This window comes from Cetorhinus maximus, chromosome 22 (genome assembly GCF_964194155.1).
Source record: "Cetorhinus maximus chromosome 22, sCetMax3.hap1.1, whole genome shotgun sequence".
NCBI classification, from domain to species: domain Eukaryota; kingdom Metazoa; phylum Chordata; class Chondrichthyes; order Lamniformes; family Cetorhinidae; genus Cetorhinus; species Cetorhinus maximus.
The window spans coordinates 31,605,744-31,623,919 of record NC_135900.1 but is presented as its reverse complement, the minus strand read 5'-3'; the positions used below and the strand labels follow the sequence as shown (position 1 = coordinate 31,623,919).

The 18,176-nt window shown below is 41.8% G+C and overlaps 1 protein-coding gene across 14 annotated transcripts in view; it reads left to right on the top strand.

Moving 5' to 3' along the window:
• LOC144696580 (suppressor of tumorigenicity 7 protein homolog) overlaps positions 1-18,176 on the top strand; it is a 203,600-nt gene that overhangs the window by 147,500 nt on the left and 37,924 nt on the right. For 9 of the 14 annotated variants that reach the window (XM_078568037.1, XM_078568040.1, XM_078568038.1 and 6 more), the window contains 5 exons: positions 5,888-5,942; positions 6,542-6,669; positions 11,748-11,823; positions 12,072-12,149; positions 15,869-16,023. In XM_078568037.1, coding sequence (XP_078424163.1) covers positions 5,888-5,942; positions 6,542-6,669; positions 11,748-11,823; positions 12,072-12,149; positions 15,869-16,023 — 492 coding nt within the window. The remainder of the gene's footprint in view (positions 1-5,887; positions 5,943-6,541; positions 6,670-11,747; positions 11,824-12,071; positions 12,150-15,868; positions 16,024-18,176) is intronic. The other 5 variants (XM_078568026.1, XM_078568033.1, XM_078568030.1 and 2 more) reach the window with 3 other exon arrangements.

Here is an 18,176-nt window from a genome sequence, read left to right as displayed (position 1 = left end):
GGCAACCCCGGAAGGAGTTCAAAGGCTGCTGGCTTCGGAGGTGGGCTGACGGAAGATCTGCCTGGCACTTTGCCAAAGATATTGAAAAATGATAAAACTAAAGACAGCTCTCTTACCCCATCCATGCCACCTAATGCCCCCCACCCACCCCCTCATGCCTTTCATACCCCCATGCCAACCTATGCCCCCACCCACCCCCATGGGCCCTCATACCCTCATGCCAACCTATGTCTCTCCACCCACCCCCATGGCCCCTTATGTGTTCTGTGCCAACCTATACTCCTCCATGCACCCCAGTTGCCCTTTATATCCCTAATGCCCACCTATGCTCCTGCACCCACCCCCATGGCCTTTTGTAGCCCCTATGTAAACAATCCTAACTCATGCTAACCAATATCCCCCCCACCCACCTCCTTGCCCTTACACCTATCATGCCAACTCACACAGTATCTACCTCGGGCAAACGTCAGGACCCACATTGAGATTAAATACAATTATTAAGTGTCTGTTGATGAATTCACTATTTCAAAAAAAAACTATTTTTGATTTAAAAAAAACATGCACTGCATTTAAATTCCTTCAGCCACTTAATCCCAAGCATTTGTATTCATAGACCCATTTCAAAGACTTTAGTGGCACTTGGAGTTGTCAACCAAACTATGAAATGACAGGCACCCAAATGTGATAATGATAGCTTGTGAAATCAGTCATGCAGTTCTAATCCTTTTGTGATAGCCCTAAGGGTTATGCCAATAGTCAGAGTGAAATAGCAAGCACTTTTTACTGCAGTTTTGTTTCTAATGTCTTAAGGGCAGGACATTTAAATGCCCTGACAGCTTGACAGTTCCTTTGACAATTCCAATGAGTTTATGCACCTTTTATGCACATACATGTCTACTGTGAACAACCCCAAAGGGCACTTTACCCTCTTCCAAAGGGCACCAGAACTCTCCCAAAGGTGTCCCACAACCATATCCAAAAGGGTACCCTATCTTTCCAAAGAACTCTGGCAGCTTTGGACTTTCTCCTACCAGACTTAAAGTCATGTTTTGGACATTCCACTAACCAAAATCAGATCTGACTGAAGCAGCTGCACTTAAACATGTGCAGTTGCCTTTATGAATCACGGATGTGTACATTAGAACCTGCCCCCATTCCCCCACTGCAAAAATGGCGGAGGCCTGGTTCGGGGGCAGAACTTCCAGATATGGGCCTCCGTCGCCATTTTCACTAATCCGTCTACGTGTAAAATCTGGCCATAATGGTGCATTCTATGTACATATAATCACTTAAACAGCAGGAGCTTATAGATTGATTTAATGCACATGTAATTAGCTTAGCAGCTAGGCAAAACATCAAAACTCTTGCCCAAGTATAGATCAAAACACCTGTTGTAGTCTTGTAAATAGGCTCCAACTTGTAAAGAAAGACAGCTTTCACTGTAACTCGAATTATCCCCTTGTGTTGCCTTTATAAAAAATACAAAGCTGATCTTAAGTGCAGTATTCTTTGAAAGTGTGACGTATCTTTCTCTTGAAAATGTAACAATGAAAGCATTACATTTTCTAGGCCGTGTGTATTTTTCTGTCTTCTCCCCTACCCCTTTCTCAGATGAGAGGAGGCCCGTGTGACATGCCAAGCTGAAGGCACCAGTAACCTGGGTTAATTCAAATTGCAGTTTTCCCTTCTTCACATTTTACCTTTTTGCCACGGGAAATCTGTGGTCTCCTCAGCACCTTTGCACAGAAACAGAGGTGAGATCATCAGCTCAACGCATAATGGATTAAAGGAACATGTAAATACAAAGGCATGGCTGACGCTTGGGTAACTTTCTTTTTCTCCCTCTTCCCTGTTTACCTGGCACTATACACCAGCGGAAGACATATTCCCAGAAAGTCAGCAGTATCATTATGAATTGGCTTCTGGGATGGGCACAGATGTACCCATTTCCCCCTCTTCCTTTGAAGAGAGCAGCCAAGACTTAACTTTACGTCTTTTCACAATAACAGCACTATGAATGGGCAGCGAGTGTAGAATTCAGATCCAAAGCTAGATCACATTACATGTATTTCTGTGCTATGCTATTTATTAACCTAATGAACAGAATTTTACAAGCCCCGGCCAGTGGGTTGCAGGCATTGTGGGGGTTGGGTGGGAAGCCCTGTGAAACAACCTGGGTGGCCTCTCACTGCCTACCCACCCTCCCTAACCTGTCCACAATTTTAAAGGGAACGGGCAAGGGCTAGGGTGACCTACCAACCCTCGCCCCATTTGAGGCCCATAAGTTGACCAAGTATTGACTACTTAAGGGCCACTTCCCATCTGCCCTCAATTTTAAGGGCAACAGGAGGAGTTCAGGGAAGGTGGGGAGGAATCCCTGAAGATAAGCTTGCTTGGAACTCAAGCAAGAGAGTTCAGGGGTGGCGGGGGGGGGCGGGGGGGGAGGTGCACCTCCATCACTGGTCTCTTTTCGAGATCGGGCACCCACCTTAAGGTCTGCCCTCCCCCGACTGCTTCCTTCCTGACTGGCCTTGCCATCACAGGCCCCACCCCTTAACCCCCCGGCCTCCCTTCCCGTCCCCGCCGTGAGAATCTGGACTCACCTGCTCCCGTGGGCTCTGACACTTAAGACTGGTGAGACTGCATGTAGTCTTAACAGTGGACTATGCTCCCAGAGGCACTGCTGGGACTACAGAGCTGTCAACCAGTCAGATTGGCTGGCAGCCCCCTGATTCAGTATTTCTCCCAAAGGAGTGCTGGAAATCTCACCTCCAGCCAATTAATGCTCCACTGAACATTAAATGGCTGTGGGGCTGCCTTGATTGGCGGAGTTAGGTGCTCTGCCGACTATTTCATTGGCATGCCGTCTAAAAAATCCTGTAATGTTTTATAGTTGCAGGTGTCATGTTACACCCTCCCTTTGAAAACCTCAATACCGAATGAGTGATTGAAAAATGACATCCTGATCCTTATAAATTACTGTGATAATTCATTTCTTCTACAAAATAAATACTATTATTTGTTCCATACAACATTAAAATAAAAGTGAGGGAAAGCAAAAGTCACACTTTAGCTTACACCAAGAGCGACAATGCCACAAGCATCTATTAGCCCCCACTTCCTTCCCCACACTCAGTAGGAAGAAATAAATGATCAAAAAATGATTAATGATGAAAAACCAAAAGCAGTGCACAATGAAATATTGCCTTGCTGTCACTAGGGTAGACTGCTCCCCTCTATAAAGTGCTAAATAAAAATTATCTTTTTATTTCCTTCTCTTTTAAGGTAACTGTTCAGCTGCACACATACATGGCCATAAACATTCTGCACCCTGAGGGTTTACCCACTCGTTCTTCACATTTAATAAAGTCTCATCTGGTCATTGCGCCTAAAATCAATCATTCCAAATGTTATGACGTGGCAGGTGATATGTGCCTGGCAGACTAAATCCACAAGGGAACCTTGGCCACGCTATCACAACAGTTTTGCAATTTGTAATTATTACAAGAAGGCTTCTGTACTGAATTCAGAAGAATTGAGTCCACTAACACCTTTCGAGGTTTTAAAAATTAAATTAAAATATTAATGGAAAAAGAAACAATAAACACACACAAGGTTACAATTACATGGTTCATTAGTCTTAACAGTTCCCAAATCCTTAATTAAAAAGGCTCCCAAGTACACACTCCCTTTACGCAACAGTCCAAAACGGATTTGAAATTATAAAATCAATTAGCAAGGTTACTACAGCACCCACTCGACAGTGGAATTCCAAAGGCTTGTAACACAACTTTAGTTACTGGAGACAGTAGACTTCTGCAAAAGTGGCTGGAGGCTTATTCCCCAAGGCTGTTTTACACGGTCACAGAATCACAGAATCACACAGTGCAGAAGAGGCCCTTCGGCCCATCAAGTCTGCACCGAAACGTGAGAAACACCTGACCTACCTACCTAATCCCATTTACCAGCACTTGGCCCATAGCCTTGAATGTTATGATGTGCTAAGAGCTCATTGAGGCACTTTTTAAAGGATGTGAGGCAACCCGTCTCCACCGCCCTCCCAGGCAGCGCATTCCAGACCGTCACCACCCTCTGGGTAAAAAGAGTTTTTCCTCACATCCCGTCTAAACCTCCTGCCCCTCACCTTGAACTTATGTTCCCTCGTGACTGACTCTTCAACTAAGGGGAACAGCTGCTCCCTATCCACCCTGTCCATACCCCTCATAATCTTGTACACTGCCCCTCATAATCTTGTACACTTTTAGATCTTACATGGCCCCCCCAACATAGCCTTCTATCCTTCTTTATATATGTTTCCCTCTTTTAATCTGTAACTTCCACTGTTCTATATGTCTTTGGAAATTTACTTTTCTCATAATATAAAAAATTTTCATGTTGCCGGTAAGGTACCTTTAGGAAAATAAACATACTGCTTGGCCTTGCTTATCTTGTTAGTTATTAACATCCTATCATCCCTTTGAAACCTGAACAACCCCTTCACTTATCTAAAAATGCAATTTTCCTTCACACCCTACATGCTGCCTTCATCTATGTTTACTCATTAGCATTTCAAAAGCCTTTTACACCTAACCACCTTTGACAATTTCAACTTTGCAGTCTATCTGACTCCAATTCAATTAAATCATACAGACAGAACCATATACACACTCTCATAAACCTATTTTACAATAAACCACAATATCATGAAAAATATCATGACACAGATTAATATCTTGTAATTATTTTTGCGCAGCGAAATATATTTATTTATGGTAGCCCATCTTGCCATGTGATTTGTCCTGTTTTTTTTCAAAAAGAATCCTTTAGACAGACAACAGATCTCAGGAGCAGTTTTGAAATGTTGATATGAAGTTCCAAAAAATAACCCTGGACAATTTTCAACCTTACCAACAAAGAGAAAAGAAAATTTGGGGTGGGTGCTAAATTCTTGCTTAGGGAAAGCCATGCATCAGAACGAGATTACTGTAGACTGTAGCTGCTCTGTTATGTAATCGTTTTTCCCCACCCTAACCTGCAACGTCTACCACCAAGGACAAGGGCAGCAGATGCATGGGAACGTCACCACCTGCACTTCTCCTCCCAGCCACATGCCATCCTGTCTTGGAACTATATTGCCATTCCCTGTCGCTGGGTCAAAATCCTGGAACTGCCCTCCTAACAGCACTGTGGGTGCACCTACGCCACATGGACTGCAGCCGATTAGGAAGGTGGCTCACCATCACCTTCTCAAGAGCATTTAGGAATGAATAATAAATTCTGACCTAGTCAGCAATGCCCACAACCTGTGAAGAATACAAAAAAAAGCAACGTCTTGATTTCAAAATTTTCATCTTTGTTTTCAAATCCCTCCATGGCCTTGCCCCTTCCTACCTCTGTAATCTCCTCCAGCCCCAAAACTGTCTGAGATATCTGCATTTCTCAAATTCTGGCCTCCTGAACATGCCCAATTTTAAACGCACCTCCATTAGTGGCCGTGCCTTCAAGTTGCCTAAGCCCCAAGCTCTGGAACACCCTCCTTATATCTCTCTGCCTTGCTACCTCGCTTTCCTCATTTAAGGCACTCCTTGAAACCTACCTCTTTGACCAAGCTTTGGTTGTCTGACCTACTATCTCTTTATGTAGTTCAGTGTCATACTTTGTTTTCTAATGCTTCTGTGAAGCACCTTGGGATGTTTCATTATGTTAAAGGTGCTACATAAATATAAGTTGTTATATTTTCCACCATTGGGAATTGTGAAGTTAAGAAACTCTAAATGGGCTTTTGGAATGTAGCACAGTTTTATTTATAACAATAATGTGTTATATTCACTCCAGAGCAATAGACAATAATCACATGCTGGTAATTGGTTTCTTTTTACTCTGACAGAATGCAAGGTATGGCGAAATCCACTAAATTTATTTAGAGGAGCAGAATACAATCGGTGAGTAATTTTGCATTCGGTGCTTAGTACCACAATGTGTACAGATAATTCTCATTTTAAGCTGCACAAATAACATGTGGCACTACAAGAGGCAGCTATAATCCTCAACTATATTCCTGAGATGCTTAGTTTTCGGCCAGCGTAGTTAATATTGTAAAGGAATCTATTTGCTATATGTGTACCTGTAAAACCCAGAAGTGCGATGCTGACTGAAGCACTGACTGAACAAATACTTCTATTTTGATCCATAAGAAAGAATTATGCAATAAGGATTTGTGTCCCCCATGGATTGTTTTTTCTGTTGGTGTAGCATAAAATATTAGGCTTTTATTCTTTAATGGAAACGAGATTAATTGAGCTTTCATGTTTGGGCTAAGTACTTATATTCTTCGCATTCTGTGGTTAATTTGCAATTTTGTTTTTGGAAGCAACAGAATTTCTAGTAATCACTTTTTTGTATTATTAATTGCAGCAATATTTGCTCTTTAGAATTGGGAGTTAAAGGGCGTATTGATTGCCAGTATTCAGCTCATGTTGGCTGAAGCATATAGAATGTTTGTTCAGTGGTCTTTTTTACTCTGCTTCATTCTTTTTTGAAGGTATACGTGGGTAACAGGAAGAGAGCCTCTGACATATTATGATATGAATCTTTCTGCACAAGATCATCAGACCTTCTTCACTTGTGAGACCGACCACTTACGGCCTGCAGACGCTAGTAAGAAGGACTGTAAGATCTAGAATTCAGACATTCATGAATATTGTATTTTTGATTTATTGTTTGCTTGTCTGACTTGTAATGCAAAGATCAGGATCAGTTTTGCAACTCCTAAAAAAAAATCTTTCTGGTTTCCTTTTAGACATTGCAAATTAATCTCACTTTGAACCTCATTTAAGCTTAGTAGGTACAACGCCCTCCAATTTTAGAAGGAACTTGCCTGTATTTTAAAAAATTTTGATTTGTTTTCTGCTCTTGGTTTTCTTTTCAACATTGTTTCCCTTCATCCATTAGACGTGCTGATTTGTGTTGGCATATTTTTCCACAAGCTATGAACTCCCTCTGGGACCTGGCCGAAGCTCATACTTAATATGTGAATGGTGTAAACCTGCTGCTCAACTGAGGGAGATCTCAGCCAAGCTCGTTTCTGTCCTCACTCTGCATGTCTGCACTTTTTTGAAGGATACTAGATCTTAATCTTGAATGGAAAACCTTGACAAATTGGTTCTTCCTTTTTCCTTGTTAGAAGAGGTTCAGGCCGGTTGTGGCCCTTACTGCCACCCTTGGTGTAACCTGGGAGCAAACCTGACATGTTATTGTTCTGTATAGCTCAATACCATACTAGTCTGCACATGTACCAAGTTGCCTTTGGTGAAGCTCCTTATCAATATTAGTCAAATTCCTAGTGACAAGTAACATTGCAAAAGTGAAAAAAAAAATTCTTTTTTCAGGCTGTTAGAATTCCTCTTTCTACAGTAGTTTTTTATTGTTAAATTTATAATTGGTCGCTATATGAGCAGGTTAATTTTCACAAAAGAAAACTTAGATGCATAATGACACTGAGCAATGGAACTTATCTAAGATAGAGTGTGAGTGATATTGAGTTCTACCATCACAGAGGCAGCCATCTAAAGATATAGGGGGTTATTTTGATGAAAGAGTAAAAACAGGCACTAAATGGATTTTGTGCTGATAAGACACGCCTGTTTGAAAGTCTGGTTTTAGCATGCAACTTTGGGCCTAATGTTCACCATAATTTGAACTTGCCTGGAGGTGCTAAATCAGAAACCTGCAGGCCCAGCCCTCAAACGCTGATTAGACACAATTATTCATGGAGCAGTATATGAGGGCTCCACTCATCCACTTCCACTGAAGCTGACACACAACGTGAGGTTTCAGAATTACTCAGGGACTGATTGAGAAGGCGCACAGGTTCTCAAAAGGAGCACTTGAGGCCATGTTGGGAGGGTGACCTGTACCCACAGGGTGGGGAGGGGGGGGAAATGGATCCACCTAGTCCCCCTCTCCTGCCTGCCTCATGCTCTCCTCCTGTCCCTCCTGCACGCCAAAGGGGTCCTTAGCAAGGTGTCGATGATTGAGCACTCCTTTCACTGTGGTGATGCCCAATAAGATAGAGTAACACAGCACTCACTCTTTTTAGGTGAAGCCCTCAGAATTTCCAGAATAAATCTTGACAGATTGACAATCTACTGGCTGTTGTTAAGAGGTGTTGTCAAGCACCAGCCTCCAAAATGCCATGCAGCCTTGTTAATGAGCGTGAGCAGGCAATTTAAGTGGCAATCAACTGCTTAATGATCCTCTGGGCAACAGTTCCTAATGCAAGCTTCAGCTCTGTAACCAAGATGGTGTCTTGCACTAAATGCGGACTAAACCAGTGTAACAGCTTAAGGCCACATCTTGGCCACATCTTGGAGGCTCGTTAGTGCCTAAAGTATCTGGGGAAAATCCCCCATTCCACCGCCCCCTGTCTCTCAAACCTTGAAAATCAAATTGTACTACAGTATGTAATTTAGGATTTTTTTTACTACTACTTGTTCCTAAGTTACACCGTTCTCTGAATGTTTTTGATTCTTGTACAACTAAGCAGACATTTTGCTCCTTATTTGTGACTGATGTTAATCTTGCTTTGCTGTGTGATGATCTGAAAAAATATTGTATTTATTGAAACGCTGATCCGTCTTGTGTATTCTGATAATTAGGTTCCAAATTCATAAATATCAGTAGTTGCATTTCTGTCAACTGACTGGATGCTTTAAATCTAGAACTTCTCTTTGTCTATCTTACTCATACTACTTTTAATCCATGAGAGGCAATAATTCCTGTTAAGTGAATACACCCCTCCACATTTTAAAAAGGAGTATTTCACAAAGCGAAGCAAAAAATTGATTTGAAGTTTTACAAAAGCAGAAAAATACGACAAGTTGCAATGAACTTTTGAAAATCGTTAGTATTGGCCCAGATTTCACTGTCAGCAGCAAAGTGATGGTGCTCGCTGCTGACCTCCAAGAAAGCTGCCCACAAAAATCTAGCGATCTCTGTGGTGTGCATTTTCCCTTTCCTGACATTAGTTTGAATCGGGCAATAAGTCAAGGTGTTCAGCAATAGTGGCATCATAAAACGGATAAGCAGCCATTCACTTTGAAGCTTCTTCACAGACAGCAAACCAGGAAGTGAAATGCACTGATTATCTTCCACTTTTAATTAAATTTTACCCAGTGTGAAGTAAATGATTGGGACATTACACAGGATTAAGGTAAAAGGTGAAATATTATTTAAACATTTTTAAAGCGATTTTTTTTTATCATAATGGAGAAATTTGGCATTCTACAAATATAAAATTAGTTTTTCAGGGCCAGTGAACTTAGTACACCCGTAAAAATTGAATTGTACCTCATTCAACAAGGTGTAACTTTTTCAAGGATTTTTACAGTGAGGCTAATAGTGTAAAGGGGCAAGTTTCCATCAGTTCAGTGATTGCCACTTGATCACAATAGGGAATTTGGGGGCCGCAAAGGTGCTCTGGAGCAGCATAGGATACCGACAGCAACTTCTAGATTTTCGTGTTTAACTGTGCATGTGCGGACTCCAGAAGTTGTTATTACTTCTCTGAAATTGACGGTGGCAAATGCTGACAGTCCTGCCATTATTAATCCCTCAAAATCCACACCATTAATTCCATATGCACAAATTAGTGGAATATAATCTCCTAACCCTGACACCTGGATATGAAACAATTGATGTTTTTTAACACCTAAATTGAACTATTTATATAAAAAAAATTAGAGGCTCAGAGGTATGAAAATGGGAAAACCTGCCAGTGGTAAGTAACCTGCAAATTCATTCCCTTGAACGCATCCCTGCATTAAAGCTGCTTTTTTATTCAGCAATATGCGGCATCAATCTGCATTGCCAAATAAATATTTGAGTTCATTGTGTGTTTCTAACATTTGTTAATGGTAGCAGACTGGAATTCTCTTGGTGAGGATTTTTTAATTAATTAATTCTCAGGTAATGGGCATCAATAGCAAGGCCAGTCTTTATCACCCATCTTGAAATGCCAATGAGAAGCTGATGGTGGGCTTTCTTCTTAAACCTCTGTGGTCTGATGGTACTCCCACAGCGTGGGGAGTTCCAAGATTTTGACTCGGTGATGATATAGGAATGGTCTGATATATGTACTGGTCAGGATGGCGTCTAACTTGGAAGTGGTGGTGTTTTCATCCACCTGTTACTCTTGGCCATTTAGCTGGTGAAGATTGCATATTTGGGAGGTGCTGCAGAAGACACCCTGGAGATAGTAAACATTGGAGGTATGGCACAATGGAGAAAGAAATCCAGGCGAGTGGATAATCAGCTGATCAATGGACTGCTTTATCCTGGATGATATAGAGTTTCTTGAGTTTTATTGCAGCTGCACCCATCCAAGCAAATGGAGTGCATTCCATCACACTCCTTGTCTGTACCTTGTAAGTGGTAGCAAGGCTTTGGGGAATCGGAGGTGAGTCGCTTGGTGCAGAATACCCAACCACTTGTGCTCTGATAGCATCGGCAATGGTGCAGTTGAGCTTCTGGTCAGTGGTGAAGCCCAAATGTTCGTGATAAGGGATCGCGAAGATTGGTGATTAGGGATCTTGAAGATGATGCAGTTGAATGTCTTGGGGAGATGGTTAGGTGCTCTCTTGTCAGAGATGGTTATTGCCCGGCATTTATGCGGTATAAAAAATGTTGCTTGCTGCTTAGCAGCCCAAGCCTAGTATGGACAGCTTCATTATCTGAGGAACTGCAAATGGAGCTGTACAATTTACAACTATTAGTAAACAGTTCTAACCTGATGGAGGGAAGGCCATTGATAAGCAGCTGAAGATGGTTGGGCCTATGACACTGATCTGAGGAACTCCTGCAGCGATGTCTGGGGGCTGCGATGATTGGCCTCCAACAGTCACACCATCTTGCTTTGTGCCAGGCATGTCGAGCCACTGGAGAGATTTCCCGCAATCCTCCTTGACTTTAATTTGACTAGCAACTCCTTGGAGCAACACTTAGTCCAATGCTACTCTGATGCCAAGAACAGTTATTCTCGCCTGATCTCTAGAGTTCAATTCTTACGTTTACATTTGGCCCAAAGCTGTAATTGGGTCTGGAATCAAGAGGTCCAGGCAGAACCCGAGCTGAGCATCGGTGAACAGGATATTGCTGAGTATATGCTCCTTGAAAGCGCTGTTGACGTCCCCTTCTTTCACTTCACTGCCAATTGGGAGAAGGCTGACAGAGCAGTAATTAGCTGGGTAGGACTTGTACTGTTTTTTGAGAACAGCACATACCTAAATGGTCCAAAATAAATTTGAAAACCAGTTCTAACTGAATCAGATTCATAACATTTTGCAAAAGTGACCATGCTCAGCTTCCAGATTGCTATCCAACAAGACCGTGTTTTCGTCTTCTGAAAGTGATGCAGGTTTATCTCACCATTGGGTGGCTTGATTCAGTGAAATGCTATAACCAGGGTAGTGAAGCTAATCTTGAGGTTAACATGTCTTTATTTTTCATGAGAGATTGTTATTTTGAGAGTTTTGCCGCAGTCTACATTATCATTTAGTTTTTCATTTGGTGGAATACTACCAAAGCCTTTATCAATTTTCACACAACGAAAATAAGTCGGGTTGGATGAAACTCAATTGGAATTTGTTTGTAGAGTAGTGCCAGAGCAAGGGTAGGAAAGCTTTCTAGTGATATGTTCCACCCAGGACATTAATCTTGTTTTAAAAAGTGCTCTTGTTTTGTTTGAGCAGTAATGCAGAAAGCTTGGAGAGAGAGGAACCCGCAAGCAAGAATTTCAGCAGCACATGAAGCCTTAGAATTAAATGAGTGAGTGACTTTTTTTGCATTGTGGGCTCAAATCCCTTTTTATTTCATCTGTTCCAGCAATTCGGTGTGTACTCCTAACATGTCCTTTCTACCTGGTACTTCTGTACACAGTTTTTTTTAGCAATATATTTTACAGATACCATAAGGACGGACGGTTGTTTTAATGCTGATTGTAGTATGATCAACTTTTGTACAGTTTTCTCATTTCCACTGTGTTCTGATGAGACCCCTGTCCGCTTTTCACCCAGGATATTTTACCATTGGCGTCCACTGCTACAGCCGCTGCAAGCAAAAAGAAGGACCCAAAATGGAATAAACTTCACAATGTATGTTCTTAAAAAGTCACCTGGGAGTGATTTCAAGGCTGTGATCTTAGTTCAAAAGTAGGATGGTGATTATAAACTGCTCGAGCTCTGCTCTTGTGATTTGTGACATTATCTGAACTACTCAAAGAAATGACTGCGTCTTAATCACTCCTGGGTGTCCATTATTCCCCATTTCACTTTATTTGCTTTGGCACCACATTAGCCAGGCTGAGAGTTGTACAATCTGGCACTCATGTTTAATTCACTTACTTAGATCCTGTTCCACTGATGACTTCTGACATCATTGCAGTAACAGAAGGTTTCAGTGTTTGGCTTCTTAGCTTCTCATGAACATGTATACATTAAGAACTAACAGCAAGCTACAGCTTGTTTGGTATGACACCAACATGCCCCTATGTGCACATGTAACAGGAATTAATATCTTTATAACCCCTGTTTGATTAATCATTTCAGTAATCACTAAAACATTCATTGACCATAGCAGTTGGCAGTTAATACATCCCCACTGTTAAACACTATTTGACTTTGTATTTCAAGATGAAAGCTCTCAACATTGCTGGTATCCTGTAATCTGTTCTGTTCTGGCGCTAAACATTCCACTGGCTGTCAACTGGCTCAGTAGATAAATTTTCCATTAAAATGACAAAGTTGTTGTTCTTCAAGTGTGAGCTTGGATGGTTAAGCCGAGATTTTCCGATTGGAGTTGAAGTAACAGCAAATGGGAAATCTAGCCCTGAGTCAGCCCAAGTCCCAGCAGCCTATTTCACATAATCTCACATTTTCTAGTAGTGCTGCTATCCGCCAGGCATTTAGGAAATTTAGCTCTAAATTCATTCCTTCCTAATCTCTTGGACCTGTGACTTGGTAAACAGGGTTAGTTCTCAGTGTATACATGTCCTTGAGCAGTAACTCGAAAGAATTGCCCTCAATCTGAATATTTTTTGGCTTCTTCATATTTTGCAGGAAGCAAAATTAGCCTCATGGTGCCATATATCTTGTATCTAATTGTATACAATATAAACAAATGTGTGTACATATATATATCTTCACTGCCATCTTTATTACCCTTTATCTAAGTCATAGTGTCTCTGTCTCACTCAGGGCATTCACTTTATAACAGTTACAAATATTCTCAAATTAAATTGGAGAAAATATTGTAAAGAGTGGCAGTGAGTTATTAGCTGGTAACATGCTGGGGCTACTGTAGCCTAGTGGTCATGGTACTGGGTTAGCAACTCAGATGCCATGAGTTCAAATCCCACTATGGCAGAGTATGAAATGCATCCAGTGAAATTTGGTGATTTGTGGGCTGATACCAGGAAAATGCAGCCGGTTAGCTCAGTTGGCTAGATGGCTAACGTGTGGTTCAGATTAAAAGCATCATTGTGGGTTCAATTCCCATTCTGGCTTGGGACCTGCCTCCTTGCCCTGCCCCTGAGAGTGGAAAGCAATGGCCAACCACCACTGACAAAAATCTGCCAAGGTGAAGCGTCAGGAGACAGTGAGCCAAGGACCTGCCTTTGGGTAGGGAGCACATGAATGAATGAACCAGAAAAATCACACAAATGTTCTTCAGGGAGGGCACCTAAAATCTCTGTCCAGTTTGCCCTCCACATGATGCTTTCTGAGGTGATCTCCGCACCTACTCAGAGTGACCAGGATTGGGTAATAAATGCAGCTTTTTCAACATTGCCCGCCTTCTGAATATAATTAACTGTATTTTTAAAAAATAATCCTTGGGGATTCAGCCGCTGTTCAGAGAGGTTTAATTGAATCACGACACTGTAAACTCACTGCCACCTCTTTTACCCTTATGGAATGTACTTTTCACTCGTGCTATGACTCTACTTTGCTTAAACAGGATCTTTTAAACATTTGAAATTGCAATGTATTTAGCCTAAAGCTTAGATTGAGCTGTACATTATGATGTGTGTAGATTGATTCCATATCCATCAGTTCATGTCTAATGTCAGTCTTGTGTAATACAAGGAGAGCACTTTTAAAGTGGACCTGTGGGGTTAAGATTTCCCCTGTTAAGCAGGCTGCAGTGAAATTATAAACTAATTTATAATGAATTATATTCTCATTTGTTTTGGTCTCCATTTTTAAGGAAAGATCTACTTGCATTGGAGGCAATACAACGTAGGTTCACTAGATTGTATGCTGGGGTGAAAGGGTTTCCCTGTGATGAAAGGTTGAGTAAATTGGGCCTATATTCGGTGGAGTTTAGAAGCATGAGAGGTAACTTTACTGAATCTGAAGGGGCCTGATAGGGTGGACGCTAAGAGATTGTTTCTGCTAGCTGGGGAATCTGGAACAAAGGGACACAGTCTCAGGATAAGGGGCTAGTCATTTAGGACTGAGATGAGAAGAAATCTTCACTCAAGGGGTTGTAAATCTTTGGAATTCTCTTCCCCAGAAGATTGTGGATGTTCCATCGTTAACTATATTTAAGGCTGAGATTGACAGATTTTTGGCCTCTCAAAGGATTTGGGGACCAGGCGGGAAAGGGGAGCTAAAGCCCAAGATCAGCCATGATCGTGTTAAATGGTGGAGCTGGCTCGATGGGCCATATGGTCTACTCCTGCTCCAAGCTTATGTGTTCTTGTGAATTTGTAATAAGTGTAACTAAATCTAAAAACAAGCATTGATAAAAAGCATATAATAGATTTATCAGCATGTAGCTACAAGCCAAGGTAGAGAAAATTGATTGGTTCAAAAACCAATACATTCTGAAACCTTATATTATTGCAATAGATAGTTTATCTATTAAGAGACACAGATCTAACAAATCCCAATGGATTCCTTTCGGGGTCTAACCAATGTCATGTTAATACACTGAGGACAAGCCTTCATGTGGCTTTTCATCAAATCAATAAATACATTTTCAGAAGTTTGCAATCTTTCAAAATCTCAGGCCTAAAATGAGACGTTTATTAAATACCATGGGTGTCTTAATTTTTTTCCTCCTCCTTTCACGAAGCTGCTGGCCCGTGCTCGGGTTACAGCTTCATGAACGCCTGCATAGCTCTCAATACTTTGCCCAAGTAGCCATTTTTTTGGGAGGTATGTAGACAGTGAACGTCGGCAAGCTGTCCTACTAAAAGGGGTATTTCAGACATCTATGACCCTGCAAGCACCTAACTGCCAACATTCATTTTTTATATTTCCCAACAATGGCACTAGACAATCATTGGGAATGTGATTTGTTCCTGTTTAAATTTCCTTCCCTTCTGTATTTGGTGCATACTGAGGCTACTTCTAGCTTGCCAACTACTGCGTTTTGATGTCAACTAACGCAGCATAGACTTGGAATGGAACCTGACAGGTTTTGGTTCAGACGCAGTTAAAAAAACGAATTTAAGGACGGATGCAGTTGTTGTTGCAATCATGTCATTATGGCACCAATTTGCATAATTTATGCTTTTCTTATTTGTGGCCCTGAATAAATTATATGATCATCTTTTCCCTAGGATAAATATAGTCCTTTTGGTGGCACACCACTGAACTTTCACTGATTTATCTGCCAAGGTGTCCATGGGAAGTAGAACACATTATTTAGATGCAGAGAAGTGGGCATGCAGTTTTTAATCTAGGCCTAAGATGTCTGCTTTTCTACCTTAAAGGAAAAAAATCTACTTATGGATGTTACTTTATAATTTTATCAGCGCAATAGCATCAAATGAAACCAAGAGTAATCGGAGATGAATCTTTTTCAGGTGTGCCACTGCCTACATTCTTTTGGCTGAAGAGGAAGCTACTACCATTGTGGAAGCAGAAAGGCTTTTTAAACAGGCACTAAAAGCAGGGGAGGTTTGTTACAGACGTAGTCAACAACTGCAGCACCACGGAGCTCAGTATGAAGCACAGCACAGTAAGTAGAGAGTTAAAACTACTCATATTGATGACCAGCAATCTTAATTCCAGTTTGCCCCACTTTCTTCATTTTTTTGGAGGTGCTGAGTAGAAGTTGCAGAATGTCACTATGCTGGGGGAGAGAGAAGTAGGAAATATAAATCGTGCCTCAGGGGTGACATGGGGATTATTGCCGGTGGTCGTGGAGGAGACTGTTTGCCCAATACCTTGGCATCATAGGTGTGAGTGCCAGCAGGACACAGGCAACCCGCAAAGAAAAATCGCGTCAAAGGTTTCGTGTGGAAATACTTCACCAGTCTCACTGCTTTTCACTTGTGTTCAGAAGCTTGCAAGTATTGCTCTTATAGCATCTCTACAGAGTTGAAGAAGACAAGTAGCCATTGTTCTGTATACAAGTCAAAGAAAACTTTTAAGAAGATGCTTCACTTATTTGGTTAAATGGAGAGTTATGAAAATATGAGCTTGGAGAGAAACTGGCATTTTCTAATTTGAAGAGAATGAGACCCCACCATCAAATCTTTTTTATTTTTTCAGGGCATGTGGACATCACTGGCAAAGCCAGCATTTGTATCCATCCCTAGTTGCCCTTGAGAAGGTGGTGGTGAGCTGCCTTCTTGAACCACTGCAGTCTATGTGGTGTAGGTGCACCCACAGTGCTGTTAGGGAGGGAGTTCCAGGATTTTGCCCAGCGCCAGCGAAGGAATGGCGATATATTTCCAAGTCAGGATAGTGTGTAACTTGGAGGGGAACTTGCAGGTTGTGGTCCATGGACCTGCTGCCCTCTTCCTTCTAGGTGAGAGAAGTCATAGTTTGGAAGGTGTTGTCAAAGGAGTCTTGGTGAGTTGCTGCAGTGAATCTTGTAGATGGTACATACTGCTGCCACTGTGCCAGTGGTCGAGGGAGTGAATGTTTAAGGTGGTAGATGGAGTGCCAATCAAGTGGACTGCTTTGTCCTTACTAGTGTCGAACTTCTTGAATGTTGTTGGAGCTGGATTCATCCGGGCAAGTGGAAAGTATTCCATCACACTGTTTGTAGATGGTGGACAGACTTTGGGGACTCAGGAGGTGAGTTACTCACCACAAAATTCACAGCCTCTGACCTGCTCTTGTCGCCACAGTATTTATATGGCTAGTCTGGTTCAGTTTCTGGTCAATAGTAACCCCCAGGATGTTGATATTGGGGGATTCAGCAATGGTAATGCCACTGAACACCAAGGAGTGATGGTTAGATTCTCTCTTGTTGAAGATGGTCATTGCCTAGCACTTGTGTGGCGCGAATGTTACTTGCCACTTCTAAGCCTGGATATTGTCAAGGTCTTGCTGCATGTGGAGGCAGACTGCTTCCTTATTTGAGGAGTTGCGAATGGTACTGAACGCTGTGCAATTATCGGTGAACATTCCCACTTCTGACCTTATGATGGAGGGAAGGTCATTAATGAAGCAGATGAAGATGGTTGGGCCTAGAACACTACCCTGAGGAACTCCTGTAGCAATACCCTGAGACTGAGATGATTGCCCTCCAACAACCACAACCATCTTCCTTTGTGCTAGGTATGACTCCAATCAGAGGAGGGTTTTCCGCCTGATTCATATTAACTTCAGTTTTGCTACGGCTCCTTGATGCCACACTTCGTCAAAAGCTGAAATTGTAAAAACTCAGGTCCGGCAACATCTGTGGATAGAGAAACAGTTAACATTTTGAGTCCGTATTACCCTTCTTCTTACCCTTGTTCTGCTATTAACACATTCTGCTTTCTTACCTTCATGCCACTGTCATCACCTTCTTTAGTCTTTAACACTACAGTTATCACTCCCTTTGTCCTGTGTTCAGCTAAAGAGAAGTAGAAATGTGATGGATTTTATACTGTATAAGAGGGGGTGGAGCAGGTGGAGTGGAATAGGAGGTCAGGGATAGGTGGGAGCTCAGGAGAGATTTTCAAAGATGTCATGGACAGAATGTGTGGATAGCAGAATTAGGGTCAGCAATCTGTGAAAGCACAACATAGAAACTAGTGACAGATGGACCTATGGTTGTGCTTTCACAGAGAGCTTACCCTTGTTCTGCTATTAACTGCTTTCTTACCTTCATGCCACTGTCATCACCTTCTTTAGTCTTTACCACTACAGTTATCACTCCCTTTGTCCTGTGTC